Raw genomic sequence first — 23,235 nt, 5'->3', positions numbered from 1 at the left:
AGCAGGCAGGACATGTCACTAAATAAAGGAATAGAGAGGATCGGGTTCAGTCTGACAAGTAACTTCCTGCTATACCAATAACAGCTCCCAACTACCGGCATAAGGAATCAAGTGCTTAGAAAGAAAGAGTCCAGATCTTTCCTGTGATGACACACTAGCCCACTGGCAACCCTGAAATGTTTTCACTGGTCTTTTCACACCACTGCTTTCAGTTACTTCACATTCAGGTATGCTGGTGCAGCCACTTTTCTTTGTGGTGACAGAGATCAGCAAACATGGGACATAATTTCATAAACCTGAATATGTGGAACAAGTCTTTCTTAACTTCTCAGACCAAAGCCCAGAGCTATCGGCAGGCTTTATTTAAATGCCTCAGTCTAAGGTAGAAAATTAACAAATAACTTTAAGAGACAAATGAAACACCATAATATGTGGACAGCTTCTAGGGTAGTTCATTCCAACCGCATCATGATCAAAAAGGACCACAGAGAAAGAATTCCATCTTTGTTTTACGTTCATATATGGAGCAAACTGGTATACAGCTGAACAGACACAAAATCCTAGGCTCCTGAGTTGGCGATGAGAAGACTGCAATGAGAAGAAAATATTTCTAACCTATAGGTACAAATTACAAAATTTACTTTATATCATGAGTTTCTAGTGGTAATCTTCTATCACCAAAACATCACATAACCACGTAATGAGGGCAATTTTATGCCATCACATACTACAGCAGGAATAACAGAAGAAAACATTATTTGTTATTATTGAGAGATGTTCTGTGTGCACTAAATATCTCACTGAAAATTCACACATCTATTAGGTAGGGAGAGATGAGGAAACCGACTCAGAGATCTCGAAGACACGACCCAAGGTCACACAAGTAGTTTTCAGATGATTCCAAGCTTGAAATTATATACTATGCATAAGAAAAACTTCAAATGCATGTAAAAGAAGATAATCTAGCCCAAAACATTTAAAATGAAAAGAAAACGTGCTCACTGCATTAATGCTTAAAAAAAAAAAAGAAAATCCTACACACTCCAACAAGTTCTGGCATGCTTGCCAAAAAAATTAAAAAGCAAATAGATTCCAACCAGTCTATACTTTCATTTATATTTAGAATATGAGCTGGGCATGAGAATGTAATGAATATATATGTGTCTCTCTGTGTGTATAACACCCACATTATTCATGAGCTCACAAAAATGTGAAAAGTTTGTTCCAATCCTTCTCTATTTTGTCTACTTTAAGAATGCTTTGCAATATGCTTATGTAAATACTGATTTTAGCTGCTGTTCTCATTTCTCAAATCTTCAGCTTATAAATGGATTGGAAAAGTGACAGACCTAAGCAGACATCTTTGGAACACAAAACCAAGGAGATATAAACAAATACAACTAAATCAAAAACAAAGACTTCTTCTTCAAACCCTTTAACTTACCACTACTGATCAATGAAAAGAAATGCAAGAAAGTAAAATATACTGGCTGTGGCTAAGGTACACACACGTCTACGTATGAGTGTGCACGTACACGTGCTTGTGAATATAGCTGGGCATCTATTTTATTAGCTCACGATGATCAGCATTTTACCTTGGTTCACTAAAAGCTCTAAAGGAGCATATGGTCTAAAGGAAAGAAAACTTCAAAGGTATAGTAATGTTGCGGTACGGGAGAGTATTTAGGAAAACAGTTCCGGGTTGTTAAACTCAAAAGAAAGGCGAGTGAGTGCCTTCTGTTTCCTTACACCAGAATTCACATTACGGTTCCATTGCACTGGTAGCTCATTGACTCTGCAGGTGATTTGCCTCCGTCCATACTTCAAAGAGATGCTGAAGAGAATTAAGGATAAAGTCAAAATATCACCACCACTTACCTGATGCTAAGCCTTCATTACAGACTCAAGGAAAGGTTATTATGACATCACAGATCAGAGACCCCAGTGCAGAGAACATGTCAGTATAAAACGACTAAAAGTTGTGAACCTACTATTTCTACTTAGAAGTGTGAAACTCACCAATGCTGAAGTTAGTACCTGAAATTAAGCATTATATGTGATACCGGTGAGATGAAAACTGAAACAGAAGACACTTTTTGATGAGGACTTGGCAATAATATCAATGGATTGTGCACTCTGATAACATAATAATCTCTGTTATTGAAAACACATTCTAAGTAGAACATTTTTGTCATAGTTCAGAGCAGAACATACATCTGGTGCATATCTTCTCCATGTAAGCTATAATACTATAGATTTTTTTTAATATATAAGGAAAGAAATATTAAGAATAATTTTTCCAAAATAAGAAAACTTTTATACCCATCCAACACTGTGTAAGAGTAAACATTATTTGAGATCCATAATTGCAAAGACTCTTTATTCATAAGACTCCATCATTAGAGAATCAAAATAAACATTCCTGGAGTTGGAGAGAAAAATAAGTGACTGAAAGCATAATAAAAGTCTTGATGCTTTTTTGGGTGACTTTCTTCTTTCAGAGTGCTCATACTGACAATAAATAATTAGAACGTTCCATCTAGAAATGATGAAAGGCTACGTCAGTAGCACTGGCCTTCTTCTACTGAAGAAGCAAAAAGGGAGGATTTCATTTTTGGATAGAGAATAAACATTGGCAGTCTCCAGATTTTACTTCCAGCATCTCAACCCACATCCAGCCTGGTGTGAAGAGATGGCAGATGGGACTACTTCTGTTATTTCGACTGCTGAAGCAGGATCCTGTTTCAGCATCCTGCTTGTTTCTGTAAGCATGAATATTCAACCACAATAAGGACCAAGGATAAGTGCTGACTGTATGAGGCAGGTACCAAAAAAATTTTTTTATCTGTTTTGTCCTCATATCATAGATTAAGACAAAAAAAAAATCAGCATTTAGAAAACGCCACTTCTTCCAAGTCTGGAAAACATTTACTCAATGAAATGGTGCTCATGCTCATATATTTATCCTAAATGTATGGAGAGAAATGTGTGAGCAGAAGAAAGCCAGGGTAATGAGCATTTTGGAGGGAAGAAATTTAAATGCAATAAAACCGAATCAGTAATACTTTCTGCTTTATTTTCATGATTTCATTATTTTCTCAGAAAATGAGGAGTAGACATTAGAGTTATCAGTGTTCAACATTCAGAACAAATCAGATTCTTTTAAATTCCTGACATGCCTTTAAATACCACAACAAACGTCTACCCTGGCATATCATCCTGTTGTGTAAATAATGGCTAGGTGTGATTCTTTTTTATTTATACCCTGAAAAGAATTATTGAGCCCAACAAGGGGAATTTAGCTATAAACAAAAGAAAGGCAGTGATAACTCCTTTGTAAATGAGAAGTATTGTCATAAGCCCTGAGATATGTCACCATCCACACTCTTCCCAAATGACAGAGAATATGGTCTTGAAATAAACATTTCTATTTCCTAAAAAGAGGAGTTTTAATGATTTGCTGAAAGAAATCAAAAGGCCACCTACTCAGACTGTGAAGGAAAACATCCATTAAAACACCACCCCTCGTCAAAATTAAAAAGGCAATTCATCGGGCATGTGGGGAAGGTCTTCAAGTGAATAAATAGGCCTCACTGCATAACTGAGTTCCATCCCCACGTGGGATACTCCTCACTAACAAAACAATTTTGTAGGAAGGAGGTACGAGCCAGTCAGGTTTCCCTGTACCCCCTCACACTGCCAGGTAAGGCGCAACAGTGCTGGGTGCTGAGAACCAGACACACATCTCAGATGGACCTGGGATCCCTAGAGCCAGGCAGGTTGTGCATTTTTAAAATAAAACAACTGTTAGTCAAAGGATGGACATCAGTCTGCTCTTTAGGACCGAGTGGGGATTTTTCGGATTTTTTTTTTTTTTTTCACATCCTAATGAGCATACATTACACAAGTAAATCAATGCCAAAGCGAGGCACACATGTGAAAGTTGAGATAAACTTACGAAGTAGCCTGTTCCCAAGCTGGAAGGAGCTGAACTCTGCAAGAAAGCATAGAGACAAAGTGGAAAATCAGCAACGGTTTTTAACACGTTCCAATCCACACAGCTCATTACCAGCCCTTCGCAGGCTTTTCATCACTACACCACATCGCCAGTGTACTCGGCCCCTTGTCATCTGCTACTGATACAAACACCGTGTTGCTTAATTTTCCCCTTTACATCTCTCAACAACTCAGAGATGCTAACGTGCTATTTACTGAATTCCAAGCTTCTGCGGTGGACGTAATTGCCAATTTATTTGACAGGCAGCTGGGTAATGAATTAATGATGGCATTTCGCCCTGCACTGAGACTAAACAGACACGCATCAGCCTGCCTCCCTGACTTGCTGACATTCAATGCCCTGGTCACAAGCTACTCAGTTTTGTGGCCGCAAAGAGGCAGGCAAAAGGAAAAAGCCCAGACTGACTGGAAAATAAAAAGCCCAGTGGGTTTGGATGACTTTTCCAGTGTATGACCCACTTGCCAGTTTATTCCCTAAAGGCCCCAGTTAGTACACACAGAGCGCGTTTCAAAAATGAGACATTTTGTAAACATAATTAGTAGACTAAAATGCAAAGAATGTGTGGGTAAAGGGAAGCAGTGAAAGGCACCATTTTTCTAAAGGTTTTAGTCACAAAAATGATCATTTTAGGCTTCCATAGTTTTCATACGCACAGAGCACTATAAAACAGTACTGCTAAAAGGTATGCAAGGCATCACTTATTTGGGGAAAGAGACCCCCCCCCCCCCCCCCGCAAATAACTTGGTTTGTGCTTTAAACTTGTCTGTGTATGTTTATTTCTTTTTCCCCTAAAACCTCTCATTATAGATTATTTAATTTTTAGTGTTCTCTATGAACAAGGGAGGTCCCAAATAAGCTTGAAACCAAATGAATGCTAATGCTGAGGCAGTCTTCAGGTCTCAGCTAAGCATCTTCGCAGCAGCAAGGCCTCTCCCAGCCTAACTTGGGTTGGCTGTTACACCTTTCTTGGAGGGACCCCAACTTCTGTGGCCATGCAACAGTTACTCACGTGACCTCTAACTCTTCCACCTAAAGTCCTGTCCCTGCTCTGTAAACCACAGGTCAACTCATCGTTACTTTCTCAGAGCTTAGCTCAATGTCTTGTACACAGATGCATGTAGTGTTTGTTGAGTTAATGTATAAATGAATGAATGAATGGACTGTATGCTAGAGAGGGAGGGGTCAGGTGAATTTAATAGCTCCAAAAATACAGTAGATGTGATTCTTGATTTCACACTGGTTTTAAGGAGAAAAAAAAATGCCGTTCTGTAAGTACAAACAGCATCTGCATCAAACAAGGACAGTATGTTCCAGGGCATTCTTTTTTTTTTGTCTTTTTAGGGTGGCACCTGCAGCATATGGAGGTTCCCAGCTTAGGGGTTAAAACAGAGCAGAAGCTGCCAGCCTGCACCACAGCCATAGCAAAGCATGATCCGAGCTGCATCTGTGACCTACACCATAGCTCACAGCAACTCCGGATCCTTCACCCACTGAGCGAGGCCAGGGATCGAACCCATGCCCTCATGGATGCTAGTCAGGCTCGTTAACTGCTGAGCCATGAGGGGAACTCCCAGGGCATTCTTAAATGCAGTCCCCAAAGCAAAACTTTCTTTCCCTTAGTGTTCCAGACAACCTTGGGGGGATAAAGAACACTAGATGTGTGATCCTGCACGCTGGACTTGATTTTTAAAAATCCTGCTACGTTCTTGATCCCATAAACAGTGCGTAGGAAGAGCCACAGTAGTCATGGAGACAGCGCCTCAGAGCAGTGATTAGCCATGTAACGGCACCATCCATTTTCGGCACCCACACCCGTCTGTGGAGCAGAGGAAGGCAAAAGCCAAGTTAGGACTCCACCAGCCTGGTGTCATGCCCCTGGGAGGTAAACTCATTTTAGGATGAATTACTCAGGGAAAGCATGGGGTTTGTTTATTTCAGTATCTCTCCCCTTTCTGCAAATGTATTTTATCCCAGGAGCAGAAGGACCCCTTCCAACCCACCTCACCATCCCCACAGACATATCATCTTATTGTATACCAAAGAAAATTACATCCTTCAGGTCTAGGGAAGCTCTGTTATACTCATTTTGCATATATATTGTACATTACTCAGGGAGCTGGGTGGAGAAGAGAGCTTTGTTGTGCATATTTGTTCTGGCTATTGTTTATGCAGGTCTGACTGAATGAGGGAACAGTGGGTATCATTTCAATTTCTGATGTCAACATCAAATTACTTATTTAATTTCATGCCTGGCGAAGCATTGTATAGCTACACGCAGAATCATTTCACTTCATTTGTTATGCTGTGTTTTCGTGGCGATTGGCTTGCCTTCCAACTGACAGCTTTAATTACGACATGAATTTGATTGCACTGCCGAGGAATTAACATAATGCAACAAAGCATTTAAGCACCATGCCTTATAACACCCCCCCAACACACACACACAAGCATGCACAAACAGACAGACACATGAAGAAACACAGACACTAGATCCTCATGTACTCTAAAGGTCTGCTGGAGTTTCAGCATTTGCTAGAAAGCATATAGAACCTGAGAGTCAGAGACTACCCACATTTGCCAATGCACTGTATTCACCTTTTTTGTTTTTTTCAGAGCAGAAAATTATTTGTGGCATTAAGTTATAATTCCTGGACCTGGCAGAAAAGTTCTAATCTACTTTCGCCAAATGTCCATGGCATTGATATTTCCTCCGTTCTAACTCCCTTCTCCACTATATTTTTCTTGGCTAGTTGCCAGTTCCCTTCAACCGTCACTGGAGAATTTGAACAGAAACATCTCTGCTGCAAAGAGCTTTCTCCTTTGCCAGTTCTATCAGCCCAAGAATCTAGGTATGGCCCTGTATTCAGGAGAACACCATTCCTGGTCACCAACAGGACCTGCACCATCAGACGGAGGGGGAATACAAGTTCCAAGACCAGCAAAAGGGCAGGCGTCAGGGTTTCACTGATGCCTCGGGACACGTACCACATCCCTGAGGTCTTGCTCTCCAAAAAAGCCCAGAAAAGTCTTGGTCATTCATTCCCAACCTAAGTCTGTATCTAAATATAGCTGCAAATGCTTAACAGCCTTAACATTTTTCCAACTCAGAAATTCCACAAACACCTGAAACCATGCGCCACAACCGATTATATACACAAAAATGGAATAAATGTTTAAAAGCAGCTTTTCTGTTGTTAGAAATGTATTATGTTGGTGATTTGTTTACAGAGGAGCATTTAGGGATTGTTTTCGCTTTCTCATGTTATAGGCCAAGAGACAGACGCCAAGAGGTAAAGCAGAAAGGTGGTGCTTAGGAAAGCAGAGAGGTGATGCTGCCCTGACCACTGAACCACAAGATAGAATCAAGCTGATTTTAACTTTTTATGTTTCCCCTACTTATTTATTTATGTATTTATTTTTTTGTCTTTTTGTCTTTCGGGGCCGCACCTGCGGCACAGAGTTTCCTAGGCTAGAGCTGAAGCCGCCAGCCTACTCCAGAGCCATAGCAACACAGGATCTGAGCCATGTCTGCGACCTATACCACAGCTCACAGAAACACCAAATCCTGAACTCACGGAGCGAGGCCAGGGATCAAACCCTTGTCCTCATGGATCCTAGTGGGGCTGAGCCGCATGGGAACTCCTGTTCCCCCAATTTATAATGAGGAAGGGTCTTCTGCTTTTCATGCTTGGGGAGAGAAAGCATACTTGTCCCAACTATACAGCAAGAGTGGCCATAAAATCTAGAAAAGACTATGAGTCAAAATGAGGTTTGAAAACAAAAAAGATGTTTTAAAAAAATGTAACAAATTAGAGCATCCTGGATTCAAAAGGTATAAAATAATACCATATGCCCTTGTTTAGGCACATATATCTGTTGAATAATGAAATAGGCTTCATTCTTGTATCTTCAAGTGGTAGAGTTGTCAATTCATTCTTATTTTTTTCCATGCAGTAGGTAGAAATGAGAGGAATAGAGAGACTGAGTAAATAGCGTAAGATAAAGCATTTAGCAGTTTGCATGAGAATATGAGGAAATTCTAGCCAGCTGGCTATCTGATACGTGATTTCCAGGCTCATTATAAGCTATCTCCTGTTTAACATGGTCTTTTCATTCTGCTGGAGTTGTTTTTTTTTGTTGTTTTTTTTTTTTTGCAGATTTGACCACTGCTCCAGCAATCTCTGCAAATTACCCACCTCGATCTCATTATATTGCAAAGGAGAGCTTTCTCACAAACACACTCTGCCTCAATCTCCAAGCTACATGGGCTGCAGGAATAGTAATGGGATGCGCAGTTGAAAGACATTTTCCAGGAAGGAGACTGTTCCTGCTGACATTCAAGCCTACAAGTGGATATTCATTAAATGCTCATTCTACTCGTTCCCACTGCCCCCCACCTGACTTTCTTTCCATCTTTGTCACTAAGTTATCACTGAAGCTACTCATTAAACTCATGAAGTTAACATTTCTGTTTTAACTGCATACTTACAACAAACGGTTTCAAAACTGATTATCCCTCTAAAATGGATGTGCTCCATTCATTCGAGATGGACCGAGAGGCCATGGCTACTATCATGGCTCCCTAAGTATGGGATGGATGTGTGCACCACCCCTGGAGGAAGATGTATGCTCTGACCCTAGGACTTTTTTAAATAGAACATTTTGGTTTTTTTTTTTGTCTTTTTGCCTTTTCTAGGGCCGCACCCGTGGCATATGGGGGTTCCCAGGCTAGGGGTCAAATCGGAGCTGTAGCCCCTGGCCTATAGCCAGAGCCACAGCAACTCGGGATCCGAGCCGCGTCTGCAACCTACACCACAGATCACAGCAACGCCGGATCCTTAACCCACTGAGCAAGGGCAGGGATCAAACCCGAAACCTCATGGTTCCTAGTTGGATTCATTAACCACTGAGCTCCCTAAATAGAACATTTTAAAATTCTTCCAAATCATCAACTGTCTCTGACATCCTTGGCCGCCCACCTCCATGTTATGCTTCTTTTCTCTCTTGGGAGTAAAAAGCAGAAGGATCAGGCAAGGAATCACTTGGTCAAGTGTGTTCCTGACAGAGGTCATAAGACAAGCTTATTTATGGGTTTTCTGCAGGGTTTTAGAAAACAGTGACAATGAAAAGAGTGTAAAATCTTTTTTTTTTTTTTTTTTGGTCTTTTTTAGGGCTGCACCTGCAGCATATGGAAGTTCTCAGGCTAGGGACTGAATCAGAGCTGTAGCTGCTGGCCTATGCCACAGTGACAGCAATGCCAAATCCAAGCTGGATCTGCAACCTGGCAACGCAGCTCATGGCAATGCCAGATCCTTTAACCCACTGAGCAAGGCCAGGAATCAAACTGGTGTTCTCACAGCTCATGGCAACGCCAAATCCTTTAACCCACTAAGCAAGGCCAGGAATCAAACCGGTGTCCTCACAGCTCATGGCAACGCCAGATCCTTTAACCTACTGAGCAAGGCCAGGAATCAAACCGGTGTCCTCACGGAAACTAGTTGGGTTCATTATGCTGAGCCACAATGGGAACTCCAGAACCCAAAATCTTAATCCTAAGACATGTGCCTTGGAGATAAGATCACTAATAACTTACAAAGGTCCAAAATACATTTAAATAGGGGTAATGAGGTACTAGTGGAATTCAAGTAAAAATGAGGGGACAACTTGAAAAAAGTATCAGGTATGGAAACGGTCAATTCCAACTTCAATTTTTCACTCTCTGTTATAAACTGCTTCAAATTGTTACCAGCTCTCATCTCTACTCAAAAGCCTTCTGGCTTCTTTCCCATATTTCATTCTTGTTCTCATTTTTATCTGTAGTTCTTCATATAAAAAGCAAATAAAATTTTTAAAGTATAAATTATGACAACATTCCTTTAACATCTTCCAGAAGCTTTTAAAATAACAATCTATACAGGAGTTCCTGTTGTGGCTCAGCAGAAATGAACCCTACTAATATCCATGAGGATGTGGGTTTGACCTCTGGCCTTGCTCAGTGGGTTAGGGATCTGGCTTTGCTGTGAGCTATGGTGCAGGTCACAGACGTGGCTCAGATCCTGCTTTACTGTGCAGTGGTGTAGGCGGGCAAGTGCAGCTCCAATTCAACCCCTAGCATGGGAACTTCCATATGCTGTAGGTGCAGCCCTAAAAGGCAATAAATAAATAAATAACCTATACAGTGGTTTGAATACTGCCCCTCTCCCACCTAAAATTCATGCCTGCTTAGAACCTCAGAATGTGACTGTGAGGGTTAACTTTATGCATCAATTTGACTAGGCCACGAAGTACCCAGATATTTGGTCAAAGCCTATTCTGGGTATTACTCTGTTTTGGGATGAGTTTAACATTTAAATCAACAGGCTGAGTAAAGCATACCACTCTCCCTAATGTGGGTGGGCCTGATCCAATCAGTTTAATGAAACAAAAGGTTGATCATGTGCAGAATGAGAGGGAATTCCTCTGTCTGCCAGCCTGCCAGCTGCACCTAGAGTTTTTCCCTGCGTCCATACTCTAAAACACAGACTTTTCCAATCTTTCTGGATTTCATGCTTCTTGACTCAGTGGAACTAACCATCAGCTCTCCTGGTACCATCTTGCTGAGGGCACATTTTGGGACTTGACAGCCTCCATAATGATCTATACATCCTATTGGTTTTGCTTTTCTAGAGAACCCTGACTGCAGAGTGACCTTGCTGGGAAACAGCGACTTTGCAGAGATAATTTAAGTTGCAGTCATCCCAGGTTAAGATGGGCCCTAAATCCAATGACTGCTCTCCTGGGAAGAAGAGGAGAAGACAAACAGAGCTATACAGGAGATGCCCATGTGAAGACAGAGGCACACAACAAAGCGCTGTCTTTATAAGCCAAGGAACATCAAGGATTCTGAGAAGCCAAGGGTGGAAAAGAAGGACTCTTCTCTGGAGACTTCAGAGAAATCATGGCCCTGCTGACACCTCAAGGTTGGACTTCTAGCCTTAAAAACTATGAGACAATACATTTCTGTTGTTTCAAGCCATCCAGTTTTCGGCCATTCATTACAACAACCCAGGAAACAAATACAGGACCCAGCCTCCTTTCCAGGGACCATTAGACATGACGTGACCAGCCCTCACACGCACTCCCTCTAGCCACACTGGCCTTTTTTCTTCCCCTCAAAAACGTCAAGACTGTTCCTGTGACTCAGAGCCTGTTGCCACAGTCTCTTTCTTCCTTTTCGTTACTCAGGCTTCCGTTCAAACACCATCTACACAAAGAGGTCTAATCCAATCACCTCAGTGAGAGTGGCAACACACACACTCTGCCAGCCCTCACTTCTGTTTTGCTTACTTCATAAAATGTATTACATCAAAACTAACATTATCATTTGCTCACAGGTTTGCTGTTTGCCTCCCCTGGTGGAGAAGAGGTTTCAAGGGGGCAGAGGCTTCACCTTGTTCACCGCTCAACCTCAAGGGCCCAGAACGACACCTGACATTTAAAAGGTATTTCGTAAATATTTCTGGACAATCACAACACTGACATGTCCAAGAAAACACAGAGAAATAGGATACAAGAAAGGAAAAAGGAACTGGTAGGGAAAGGGGAAATCTGGCAAAAAGAGAAAAAGAAGAGAAAGGAGAAAAGAATGTTAATGGGATGGCACAGATCTGGATTAGATTTTCTTCTTAAATACAGGGGCCTTCACTGACGGTGTGGCCTGTTTGCTTCATAGTAACTAGTAAACCCTGGCCTGCAGTAAAATCTCAGTAAAGCTTTGGGGGCAGGGTGGGAAGAAAGGAGGCGAGGATAGATGTTGGCAAGGATGGATGGATGACAGCAAGGTGGGACAGGTAAGGCAAGAAAACCTTAAAACCTGGGAGATTCAGGATAGAAGAAAGGGCCTCTCAAGAAGCAGTGGAAGAAATCCCTCCAGTGTGATCACATTAAATGGATTACATATCAACAGTACGATGAGATGGAGAAGTGCATAGCACAAGACTTACTAGAATTCCATCGCTTTCCATCTAATTTCCAAAACGTTTCAATTCCTTCAACATCTTGAACATTAAACATCATAAATATCTTTCTGCCTTTTCCTAATTAAAATCCGGACCCCAAATTCTTTCACAGAGAGGAGGCATAGCCACGTACCCAACTGAATAAAGCATTAAGGAAGTTTACTCCCACAGGGTAATAGGAAGAGTTTGCTAAGAGGAAGTGGATGCTGGGGCTGGTAGAAAGAAATGGGGTGGGGTGGGGGGGAGAGACAAGAAAACAAAAGAAACAAAAAATAGGAAGATTTGAAAATTTCTAGTATTTAAGAGAAAAAGAGAGGAGTGGTCCAGAAGGAACAAGGATAAGGTACAAACATAGGGTCATAAAGGGAGAGAGGGGGATGAAGAGGTAGCTTCATACTTGCTAGAGGTGGGCTCTGCTTACAACCTTGAAGAGTACAGACTTTGTCCAAAGGATTTTTTTTTTAATGGATGTATCCATGGCATATGGAAGTTTCTGGGGCCAGGGACTGAATCTGAGCTGCAGCAACACTGGATCCTTTAACCCACTATGCCAGGCTGGGGATCAAACTTGCACCTCTACAGCAACCCAAGCTGCTGCAGATCCTTAACTCACTGAGCCAGGGTGGGAATTCCCAAAGGATTTTTTTAAATTTAAATATAGTTGGTTTACAGTTTTGTGGTTAATATGTATATACATTCTTTTTTATACATTCTTCTCCACTTTGGTTTATCACATGACATTGAATATAGTCCCCTGTGCTACACAGTAGGACCCTGTTGTCTATCCATTCTATATGTAATAGTTTGTATCTGCTAACCCCAAACTCCCAGTTCATCTCTTCCCCACCACCCTGCTCTGGCAAGTCTGTTCTCTAGGTCTGTGAGTTCATTTGTGTCATATTTTAGATTCTAGATGTAAGTGATATTACATGGTATTTGTCTTTCTCTTTCATAATCTCTAGGTCCACCTCTTCCTACAAATGACATTAATTCATTCTTTTTTTATGACTGAGTATTCCATTGTGCATGTGTATCACATCTTTCTTCATTCATGTGTTGATGGACATTTAGGTTGTTTCCATGTCTTGGCTATCGTGCATAGTTCCACTATGAACACTGGGGTGCATGTATCTTTCTGAATCATCTACGTAATAAATGATGAGGGCATTTGAAGCATCAGTTGTGTCAAGAAGAGGATAAGCATAGCCAAATACCTCTTCAGAAATAAAATTAAATGAAGGAGACTAAGTAAAGAGGCTACGTAAGACAGAGGAAGGAACAGAGCTTGATTTTGAAGATGCTTGCTCTGTGACCCAGTATTGAGACAGGGAAATAAAAAAGAGAAAGTTCAAATTTGAGAAAAAAAAAGGTAAAGAGACATAGAATAATGAGGATTTTACTTGGGAGGAAGAACGGTTTTGAGATAAGCAGAACTGACCATTACAATGGAATTCAGATTAGAAAGAATAGAGAAGGCTCCTAAGGTGAGCTGTAAATCGGATGCAAAAACAAAGGGAATGAATAATTTTCAGCACAGTGGATGTGCCAAGACCTGTTACAGGATTCAAACACATCGTGCCAGGTAATCCTTAAAAGAAACCTAACAAGGTAGATGCAAGGATCCCCATTTCACAGATAAGGAAACCACCGCCTGGAAAAATCAAGTTTTTTTGCTCAGGGTCACATGGACTATAAATAGCAAAACAACAACTGGCTATTGTCTCTTTGTAACAAGTGCCCATGATCATTTCAAAATGTTAGGCTTTGTTTTATTTACTAAGTTTTTAAGTAAGTTGAGCCTCTGAGTTTCGCCAACTTCCTTGTCTACAAAATTCTGTATAAATCAAAAGCAGTATTTTTCCCCTTGAATAACCCATCATGAATATTTATATATTCAATTATTCCCGTTAACGTTTTCCTTAGTGACTAATCTAAACAAGTTACCATGTCTCCTTAATGTGGACAATCTGAGAGTCCTTGTAGACTATTATTCCCTTGTAGCAATATAGTTTGGGGAAACGTCATTTAGAAAAGCCAAGCACATTTGGTATTTAAGCTTTACCCATAAGTCAAATTCTCCAGCCCTACTGGAATTCTTTATTCTAACTCTTTTTGTCTGTCCAATTAAAAAAAAAAAAGATGGAATAATATCCTTATAAGTTTCAACTGCCAAAGCTTCTAAAAATATCACTAAAGTGAGTGGAAGACATGAGGCTTAGAGGGAATTTTATCTCAGCTGAAAATCCAGAGTGAGCATTATGGACTGATAGGGACCAAATTCACTCTCCCCACCTTAAGGACCTGAAAAACTAGACACAATGTGTGAAAAAAAATGGGGGGGGGGTTAAAAATTAGGCAATAGGCAGTCAGGACAGGGATCACAAAGAGACAGAAAGCAAATGAGATAACTGTTCTAATTGTCCCAGGTTACTGCCTGGAGAAAGTATTCATGCCTTAGGAGGATGGGTGGAAGTGACTCAGGTGGGGCCCAGAAGAACCCATGTGTTGAGAAGACAGAGAGTTGACAATCAAAGAAAGCCTGGAATTTGCAAAGCAGAGGAGGGAATGAAAGAGAAGTTCAAGTGAGAGAATCAGGAAACCTATAGAATCCGAGTCCCTATCATCATATGCGTGGGATAAAAGTACCAAAGGCAAGAGAAAGGACCACTGGATAGGAGAAAGTAGAATGGTTCCCAGAGCTAACGGAAGCCATGGAGTAATTGGCATCCCCACAGTCACAGCGGAAAAACCTTGTGACACACATCAGGAATGTGGCAGAGTACTGAGTATTAGGGAAAAATGAGCTTTAGCCTAAAGGCTGTTCTGGATGCTCCACCTAGAAAAGCATAAAAGCAAACATCAGAAAAATTTAAAATACTATTTCCAAGTGGCATAGTTCCATCTACAATAAAGCTCAAACGTACTTGGGGAAACCAAAAATATCCAGCACTCAACAACAACAACAAAATTTCACAATGTTTGGCATCAACAAAAAAGTGTCAGGCATGAAAAAAAGCCAGAAAAATACGACCTGTAATAAGAAAAATCAGTCAATACAAAGAGATACAGAAATGACACAAATGACACAATTAGTAGATTAAGGACATTAAAACGGCTAATAACTATTTTTTTCCATATGGTCAAAAAAGTAATAAAAGCACAAGAACGGTGAGGAGAGAAATGGAAATATTATTTTAACAACCCAAACCAGGAGTTCCCATCGTGGCGAAGTGGTTAACGTATCCGACTAGGAACCGTGAGGTTGCGGGTTCAGTCCATGCCCTTGCTCAATGGGTTAAGGATCCGGCGTTGCCATGAGCTGTGGTGTATGTAGGTCACAGATGTGGCTTGGATCCCGCGTTGCTGTGGCTGTGGCTCTGGCGCAGGCCGGTGGCTACAGCTCCTATTAGACCCCTAGCCTGGGAACCTCCATATGCCGCAGGAATGGCTCAAGAAAAGGCAGTAAGACATATATACATAAAAAAAAAAAAAAAAGAATAACAACCCAAACCAGTAATGATCTTGAGATCGATCTCCTCATTCTCTGATAGTCACTAAAATAATTACTAATTCTCCTTAAAGAAAAAATAGGAGGCTCTTTATTTCTTAAAATACCATGCGGGTAGATGTTGCCTTGATATCAAAAAGAGCTTGATTTGTCAAAGGCTTTCAACACAGAAGATTTTTATTTTATTTTTTCTTGTCATCCTCTTTTTAAAGTAAATTATAGTTAATTTACAATGCTGTGTTAGTTTCAGGTATATAGCAAAATGCTTCAGTTATACATTTATATCTATATATTCTCTTTCAGTTTATTTTCCATTATAGGTGATTACAAGGTATGAGTATTTGTGTTATAAAGTAGATCCTTGTTGTTCATCTATTTTATACATAATAGTGTGTCTATGTTAATCCCAAAATTCTAATTTATCTCTCCCTGCTCCCCTCACAGTATCACCTTTGGTAACCGTAAATTCGTTTTCTGTCTGTGCATCTATTTCTGTTTTGCATAAGTTCATCTGTATCATTTTTTTAAGATGTTTATTGTCTTGAGGAACTGCCATGCTGTTTTCCACAGTGGCTACACCATTTTATATTCCCATTAGCATGTACAAGAATTTCAATTTCTTTCTATCTTTGCCAAGGCTTGTTATTTTCCTTTTTTAAAAAAAAAAAATTATAACCATCCTAGTAGCTGTAAAGTGCTATCTTATGGTTTTGATCTGCATTTTCCTAATAACTATAGTGATAAATATCTTTCATGTGTTTACCGGACATTTGCATATCATCTTCTTTGCATAAATGTCTAGTCAAGGTCTTTGCCCATTTTTCTTTTTTTTCTTTTTTTTTTTTTGTCTTTTTGCTATTTCTTGGGCCGCTCCCGCGGCATATGGAGGTTCCCAGGCTAGGGGTCGAATTGGAGCTGTAGCCACCGGCCTACACCAGAGCCACAGCAATGCGGGATCCGAGCTGCGTCTGCAACCTAAACCACAGCTCATGGCAATGCAGGATCGTTAACCCACTGAGCAAGGGCAGGGACCGAACCCGCAACCTCATGGTTCCTAGTCGGATTCGTTAACCACTGCGCCACGTCGGGAACTCCAAGTAGTAAGTTTTGAAATTGGGAAGTGTGAGTCACCCAACTTTGTTCTTCTTTTTCAACTGTGTCGCCTTTGAAATGCCTTGTACCATTCCAGATGAACCTGAAGTTTTCCACTTTTCCAAAAAAGGATATTGGAATTTTCATGAGAATTGCACTGAATCTGTAGATTGCTTTGGGTGGTATTAATATTTTAACAACATTCAGTGTTCTTATCCATGAACATAGACAGAGTATTTTTTGCCAATTTCTTTTGATCTAATAGAAAGTGAGTTCAGGGAAATAAGTAAAAAGATGTCGAGGACTACAGTGCTCTGGTGACCTGACCTAATAAGGCTATCATTTCTCCACTCTGTGATGAAATTATGATTAACTAATCCTGGAATAATTTCCAGGGTGATTATTATCTTGGATTAAAAGCAAAACAAGTTTATTTTTTTGTGTGTATGGTGTTAGAGAGTGTTCTAATTTTGTTCTTTTACATGTAGCTGTCCAGTTTTCCTACCACCACTTATTAAAGGGACTATCCTTTCCTCATTGTATATTCTTGCTTCCTTTGTCATAAATTACTTGGGCATATATGCATGGGTTTAATTCTGGGCTTTCTATCCTGCTCCAGTGATCCATGTTTCTGTTCTTGTGCTAGTACCATACTTTTTTGATGACGGTAGCTTTGAAGTATAGTCCCAAATCTGGGAGCCTAAATCTTCCAACTCTGTTTTTCTTTCTTAGGATTATTTTGCCTATTCTGGGTGTTTTGTGTTTCCAAATAAACTTTAAAATATTTTTATCTAGTTCTGTGAAAACTTTCATTGGTCATTTGATAGGGATTGCATTGAATTTGTAGATTGCCTTGGATAGTATAGTCATTTTGAAAATACTGATTCTTTCAGTCCAAGAACATGGTATACCTTCCCATCTGTTTGTCATCTTTGATTTCTTCATCAGTATCTTACAGTTTTCATAGTACAAGTCTTTTGTCTCTTTAGGTAGTTTTATTCCTAGGTGTTTTATTCTTTTTGATGTGATGATAAATGAGATTGTTTGCATAATTTCTCTCTTTAAAAAAAAAATTGTATCACCAAGGTGCTAAGTTCTTTCCATCTTTCTTCTTTTTTTTTTTAACACTCTCTAACACCATACACAAAAATAAACTCAAAATGGATTACAGACTTAAATAGAAGCCTGGATACTATAAAACTCTTAGAGGAAAACATAGGCAAAACACTCTCCAACATAAACCACAGCAATATCTTCTCAAATCTACCTCCTAGAGTAATGACAATAAAAACAAAAATAAACAAATGGGATGTAGTTAAACTTAAAAATTTTCCCATACCAAACAAACGCCTCAACAAAATGAAAAGACAACCCACAGAATGGGAGAAAATACTTGCAAATGAACAGAATGACAAGGGATCAATCTCCAAAATATATTAACACCTCCTGCAGCTCAACACCAAAAAAACAAAACAAAACAAAACAAAAAAACAAACAAACCCACCAAAAAAAATGCGTAGAAGACCTACCTAGAGAATTCTCCAAAGACACACAGATAGCCAAAAAACACATGAGAAGATGTTCAACATCGCTAATTATTAGTGAAATGCAAATTAAAACTACTCTGAGTACCACGTTATACCAGCCAGAATGGCCATCATCAAAAAGACTATAAACAATAAACGCTGGAGAGGGGATGGAGAAAAGGGAACCCTCCTACACTGTTGGTGGCAATGTAAATTAGTGCAGCCATTATGGAAAACAGTATGGAGATTCCTCAAAAAATTAAAAATAGAATTACCATATGATCCAACAATCCCACTCCTAGACACCTACCTGACGAAAACCATGACTTGGAAAACTACATGTACTCCAATGCTCAGTGCAGCACTATATACAATAGCTAAGACATGAAAGTAACTTCACGGTCCATCAACAGAGGAATGGATAAAGAAGATACGGTACATGTATACAGTGGAATATTACTCACACATAAGAAAGAATGAAATAGTAGCCCTTGTAGCAACATGGATAGACCTAGAAATTATCATGCTAAGTGAAGTTAGACAATAAGACACAAACATCATATGCCATTATTTATATGTAGAATAAAAAAAAAGGATACAATGAACTTATTTGCAGAATATAAATGGATTCACACAATTTGACAAATTTATGGTTACCAAAAGAGACAGGCTGTGGGGGGTGGGAGTGGGGGGAGAGATTTATTGGGATTTTGGGGTAGAAATGTTCTAAAAATTAGGTTGTGACGATGGTTGTTATTCAAGGTATATATACATTCGTTCAACAAAAATTTACTGAACTGTTAAAAAAAGCAAAACAAAATTTCAGAACAACTACTGAAGTATTAAGTATTATTAACAATTTAGATAAGAAATATTGTAACATTCTGTGTATGTATATAACTATGTAATAATAGTTTTATTATTATATAGTTTCATCACAAAGTTAATGAAACATATAATCACACAAATATTGTTATACATACACTTATACTCATAAGTAAAGACAGTGTTTTTTGTTTTTGTTTTTGTCTTTTTTGCCTTTTCTAGGGCTGCTCCTGTGGCATATGGAGGTTCCCAGGCTAGTGGTCTAAGCCACAGCCACAGCAACACCAGATCTGAGCTGTGTCTGTGACCTACACCATAGCTCACGGCAACGCCCGATCCTTAACCCAATGAGCAAGGCCAGGGATCAAACCCACAACCTCATGGTTCCTAGTTGGATTCGTTAACCACTGTGCCACGACGGGAACTCCAGTGTGCTTTATTTACATAATTGAAACTATAGTATATTAAAAGAAGAGGTGATTATAAATAAGATATTAAGAGTATTACAGAAATATTATACTTTTGTTCATTCCACTTAATTCTTGTAAGAATTTACTGGTCCATACATCAAATCACCTAAATGTAATAAACTTTCCTGAGTGGTACAGGAAGATGGCTGCATTTGGTGGTTATCCAGCTTGGCTGATGGAGAAATGGACAGGGGGTTATTACAGAAAATGATTCAATGTACTATTACATTGGTCTCCAACCTTTTATGGTTACGGGCACTTCTCCATAAAAAATTTTTGGCGTACCCTAAGATATCTGTGTTCCGAAAGTGTATGTGAACTTATTTAATCTCTACTCTCTACTTATTCAATTGAATATAAGTAAAGTTTAATTTCTATTTTTTAGATAAAAAATAATTAGTAATTTTTTTTATATAACACATTGGATCATCTTGTACACCATAATAAAGAAAACTACTTTGAGGAAAAAAAAGAGAGAAAGCCAAAAAGTGAAGTTTTTTGCTCCTAAAGATACGACATTCTAACTCTGCTGCTTCTTGAAATTCAGAGACTCCAAATCACGTCTCATTCTTAAGCCAAAGCAATCTTGAGTAAGACAAAGCTGGAGATAGCAAGTTCACAGTTTGGAAATTATACTACAGAGCTACTATAAACAAAACAGCATGGTACTGGCAGAAAGAAAGACAAATAGATCAATGGAACAGAGATCTCAGAAATCAACCCACACTCACATGCTCAATTAATCTATGACAAAGGAGGCAAGAATATATGATTGGTTTTAGAAAAACTGGACAGCTAAATGCAAAAGAATGAAACTACACTACTTTTCCACACTATATGGTGCATATATTAAATGTATTAAAATTTTAATATAAAAGCTGAAACAATACTACTACTAGGCAAAAACAGGCATTAATCCCTTTGACATTAGTTTTGGCAATTTATTTTTGGATATACCTCCTCAGGCAAGGGAAACAAAAGCAAAAATAAACAAATGAGACTATATCAAACAAACAAGCTTTTCTCATGGGAAAGGAGACTACCAATAAAACAAAAAGGTAGAAGTTCCCATTGTGGCTCAGAGGGTTAAGAACCTGACATAGTATCTGTTAAGATGTGAGTTCAATCCCTGGCCTTGCTCAGTGGGTTAAGGATCTGGAGTTGCTGCAATCTGCCCTGTAGGTCACAGATAGGCTCAGATCTGCTGTTGCTGTGGCTGTGGTATAAGGCCTGCAGCTACAGCTCCAATTGGACCCCTAGCCTTGGGATTTTCATATGCTGCGGGTGCAGCCCTAAAAAAAAAAAAATTTTTTTTTAAATTTAAAAAAGCTCTACTTGATTTTAAAAAAAGTCATCTATTTAATGGGAGAAGATATTTGCAAAGGATATATCTGATAAGAGCTTAATAATATCTAATATGTATAAAGAACTTATATAAATCAGTATCAAAAAATTAAATAACCTGATTAAAAAATGGATAGAGGACCAAAATAGACACTTTTCAAAGAAGACATACAGATGGCCAACAGGCACATGAAGAGTGCTCAGCATCATTAATCACTAAGGAAACGCAAATCAAAACTAAAATAAGATACCACCTCAAACCTGCCAGAATGGCTGTTATGAAACAGACAAAAGTAACAAGTATCGGTGAGAATGTGGAGAAAAGAGAATGCCTGTGCACTGTTGGAAGGAATGTAAATTGGTGCAGCCACTCTGGAAAATGGTGTGGAGATTTCTCAAAAAACTAAAAACATAACTACCATACGATCCAGCAATTTCACTTCTGGGTATTTATTCAAAGAAAACAAAACCATTAATTCAAAAAGTTACAGGTAGGAGTTCCCTGGTGGCTCAGCAGGTTAAGGATTCAGTGTCATCACTGCAGTAGCTCAAGTCACTGCTATGTCATGGGCAGGTTTGATCCCTGGCCTGGGAATTTTGACATGCTGTGGGCACGGCCAAAAAAGAGACACATACCCCTATATTCATTGCAGCACTATTTAAATAGCCAAGCTAATGAAGTAACCTAAATGTCCATCAATAGATAAATAAAGGTGTGATACAGAGACACACAACACCAGACACACACATACCCCCCCACACACGGAAGATGACTCAGCCATAAAAAAGAATGAAATCTTGTCATCTGCAGCAACATGGATGGACTGGAGAGTCTTATACTAAGTGAAATAAGTCAAACATAGGAAAATGGGCACCATTTGATTTCACGTATATGTGAAATCTACAAAACAAATGAATAAGGAAAACAAGACAGAAACAGACTCATGGATATAGAGAAGAAACCACTAGCTGCCAAAGAGAAGGGAGGTGGTTGGGGCCAGACAATAATCAGTAAAGAGAATGAGGAAGTACAAACTTCTAGCTATAAAATAAACATGTCACAGGGATGTGCTGTGCACATAGGGAATACAGTCACGAATAAAGTAACAAATCTGTATAGTGATGGCTGAAAACTGGATTACTGTGATCATGTCATGATGTATAAAAATAGCAAGTCACTGTATTATACACCTGAAACTAATGTAATACTGTATATTAATTATAATTCAATTTAAAAAGAAAAAAGAAACATGCTTAGAATCTTGAAGTCACCGTCTGTGGTGACTGCACGGTAATAAGAAGGAAAGGAGGAAGGAGGGATGAAGAGGAGAGGAGAGGGGAACTTGTGAAAAGAGAGAAGAAGAAGAACCCCTAAATTGCATATGCCAACCACAACAGGGAAAAGAGTCTTTCTGGGAACGCTCTACAATGGTTATCCAAATTACTGTTTTTAGCAACAGTGGAATTATTTTCTTCCCTTAGTACATTCTTTTGCAAATAAACCACATAAATTTAGAGGGAAAAAAAGAGTACTTTCTCAATCTGTTAATATTCCTTTCATGGTATCACTACTAAAAATTTCCCCCTACTTGACCTACTTTAAAGGAAAGTTTTAAAATGTTGCTTTCAGGTGCAAAGATGTGTCAAGAATCCTGTTATATGGCTCATTAGGGAAGAGGAAAGAGGGCCCAAAGAGGGCCAAGGTGGTTCTCAGAAGTGGTTCTCTGCCCTGCTGGTGCATAGGAGGCTGGTGAGTCATTACAGTCGGGTCTACAGGGCTGACACCTCAAGAGGTATGGGGTGTTCTTAGGAGGGCTTTTCCTCCAGAAATCAGTCAGGACATTTAATTCCTTCCCTTGCCAAGTAAGTGGCTGGTTATTCATCCCTTCCAAAAAGAATGAAATTACAAAAAGGGGTTGTTACCAATCTCACAGGTGAAGAAATTACAAAAAAGCTGCAGTTAAATGTCACATGCAGTAGCACTGCCAGGTTGCTTTCATTTGAAACACTGATAATAGAAGATTTTCGCTTCCCTTAGTAGTCTGTTGTTTCTAAGATGACAAATACTCCCACCAATCTCTCATTTTATTAAAACACATTTTTGGCCAAACTAGACAATAGAATGACACTATAAAGCAAGGCTCAACCATGCATCTGCCAATAAAGGGTGAAGTGTAATGTTTGGATATTTACAAAGAGAGGTGAAGGGATGAGATCACTGGGAAACTGAAATTGGACCCAAGGATGTGTGGTCTAGTGGTTTCGTTTATTTTTTTTTTTTTTTTTTTTTTTTTTTACTTACATCGCTGAGTCTTTCCCGAGAGCTGCTCCTGTGGAAGCCCTTGGATTCTCCGCTGGCACTTTCACTGTCGCTGTCCCTGCAGCTGTTCTGCCCTGGCTTGAGCTGAAGGAAGAAGAGAAAAAAAAAGTTGTTAGTGGTCTTTTCATACAACTG

The 23,235-nt window shown here is 39.4% G+C and overlaps 1 protein-coding gene across 1 annotated transcript in view; it reads right to left on the bottom strand.

Moving 5' to 3' along the window:
* Positions 1-3,055: 3,055 nt before the first annotated feature.
* The window catches only part of LOC125127215 (autism susceptibility gene 2 protein-like), a 541,543-nt gene continuing 521,363 nt past the window's right edge, over positions 3,056-23,235 (bottom strand). The window contains exons 3-4 of the mRNA XM_047779918.1: positions 23,083-23,184; positions 3,056-3,994 (exon numbers count right to left, since the gene is read on the bottom strand). Of these exons, the coding sequence (XP_047635874.1) occupies positions 3,812-3,994; positions 23,083-23,184 (285 nt within the window). The 3' untranslated portion in view covers positions 3,056-3,811. The remainder of the gene's footprint in view (positions 3,995-23,082; positions 23,185-23,235) is intronic.

This window comes from Phacochoerus africanus, chromosome 5, assembly GCF_016906955.1.
Source record: "Phacochoerus africanus isolate WHEZ1 chromosome 5, ROS_Pafr_v1, whole genome shotgun sequence".
Taxonomy (NCBI): Eukaryota; Metazoa; Chordata; class Mammalia; order Artiodactyla; family Suidae; genus Phacochoerus; species Phacochoerus africanus.
Note: the sequence above shows the minus strand (reverse complement) of the source record. Positions and strands in the feature narration are given on the sequence as shown.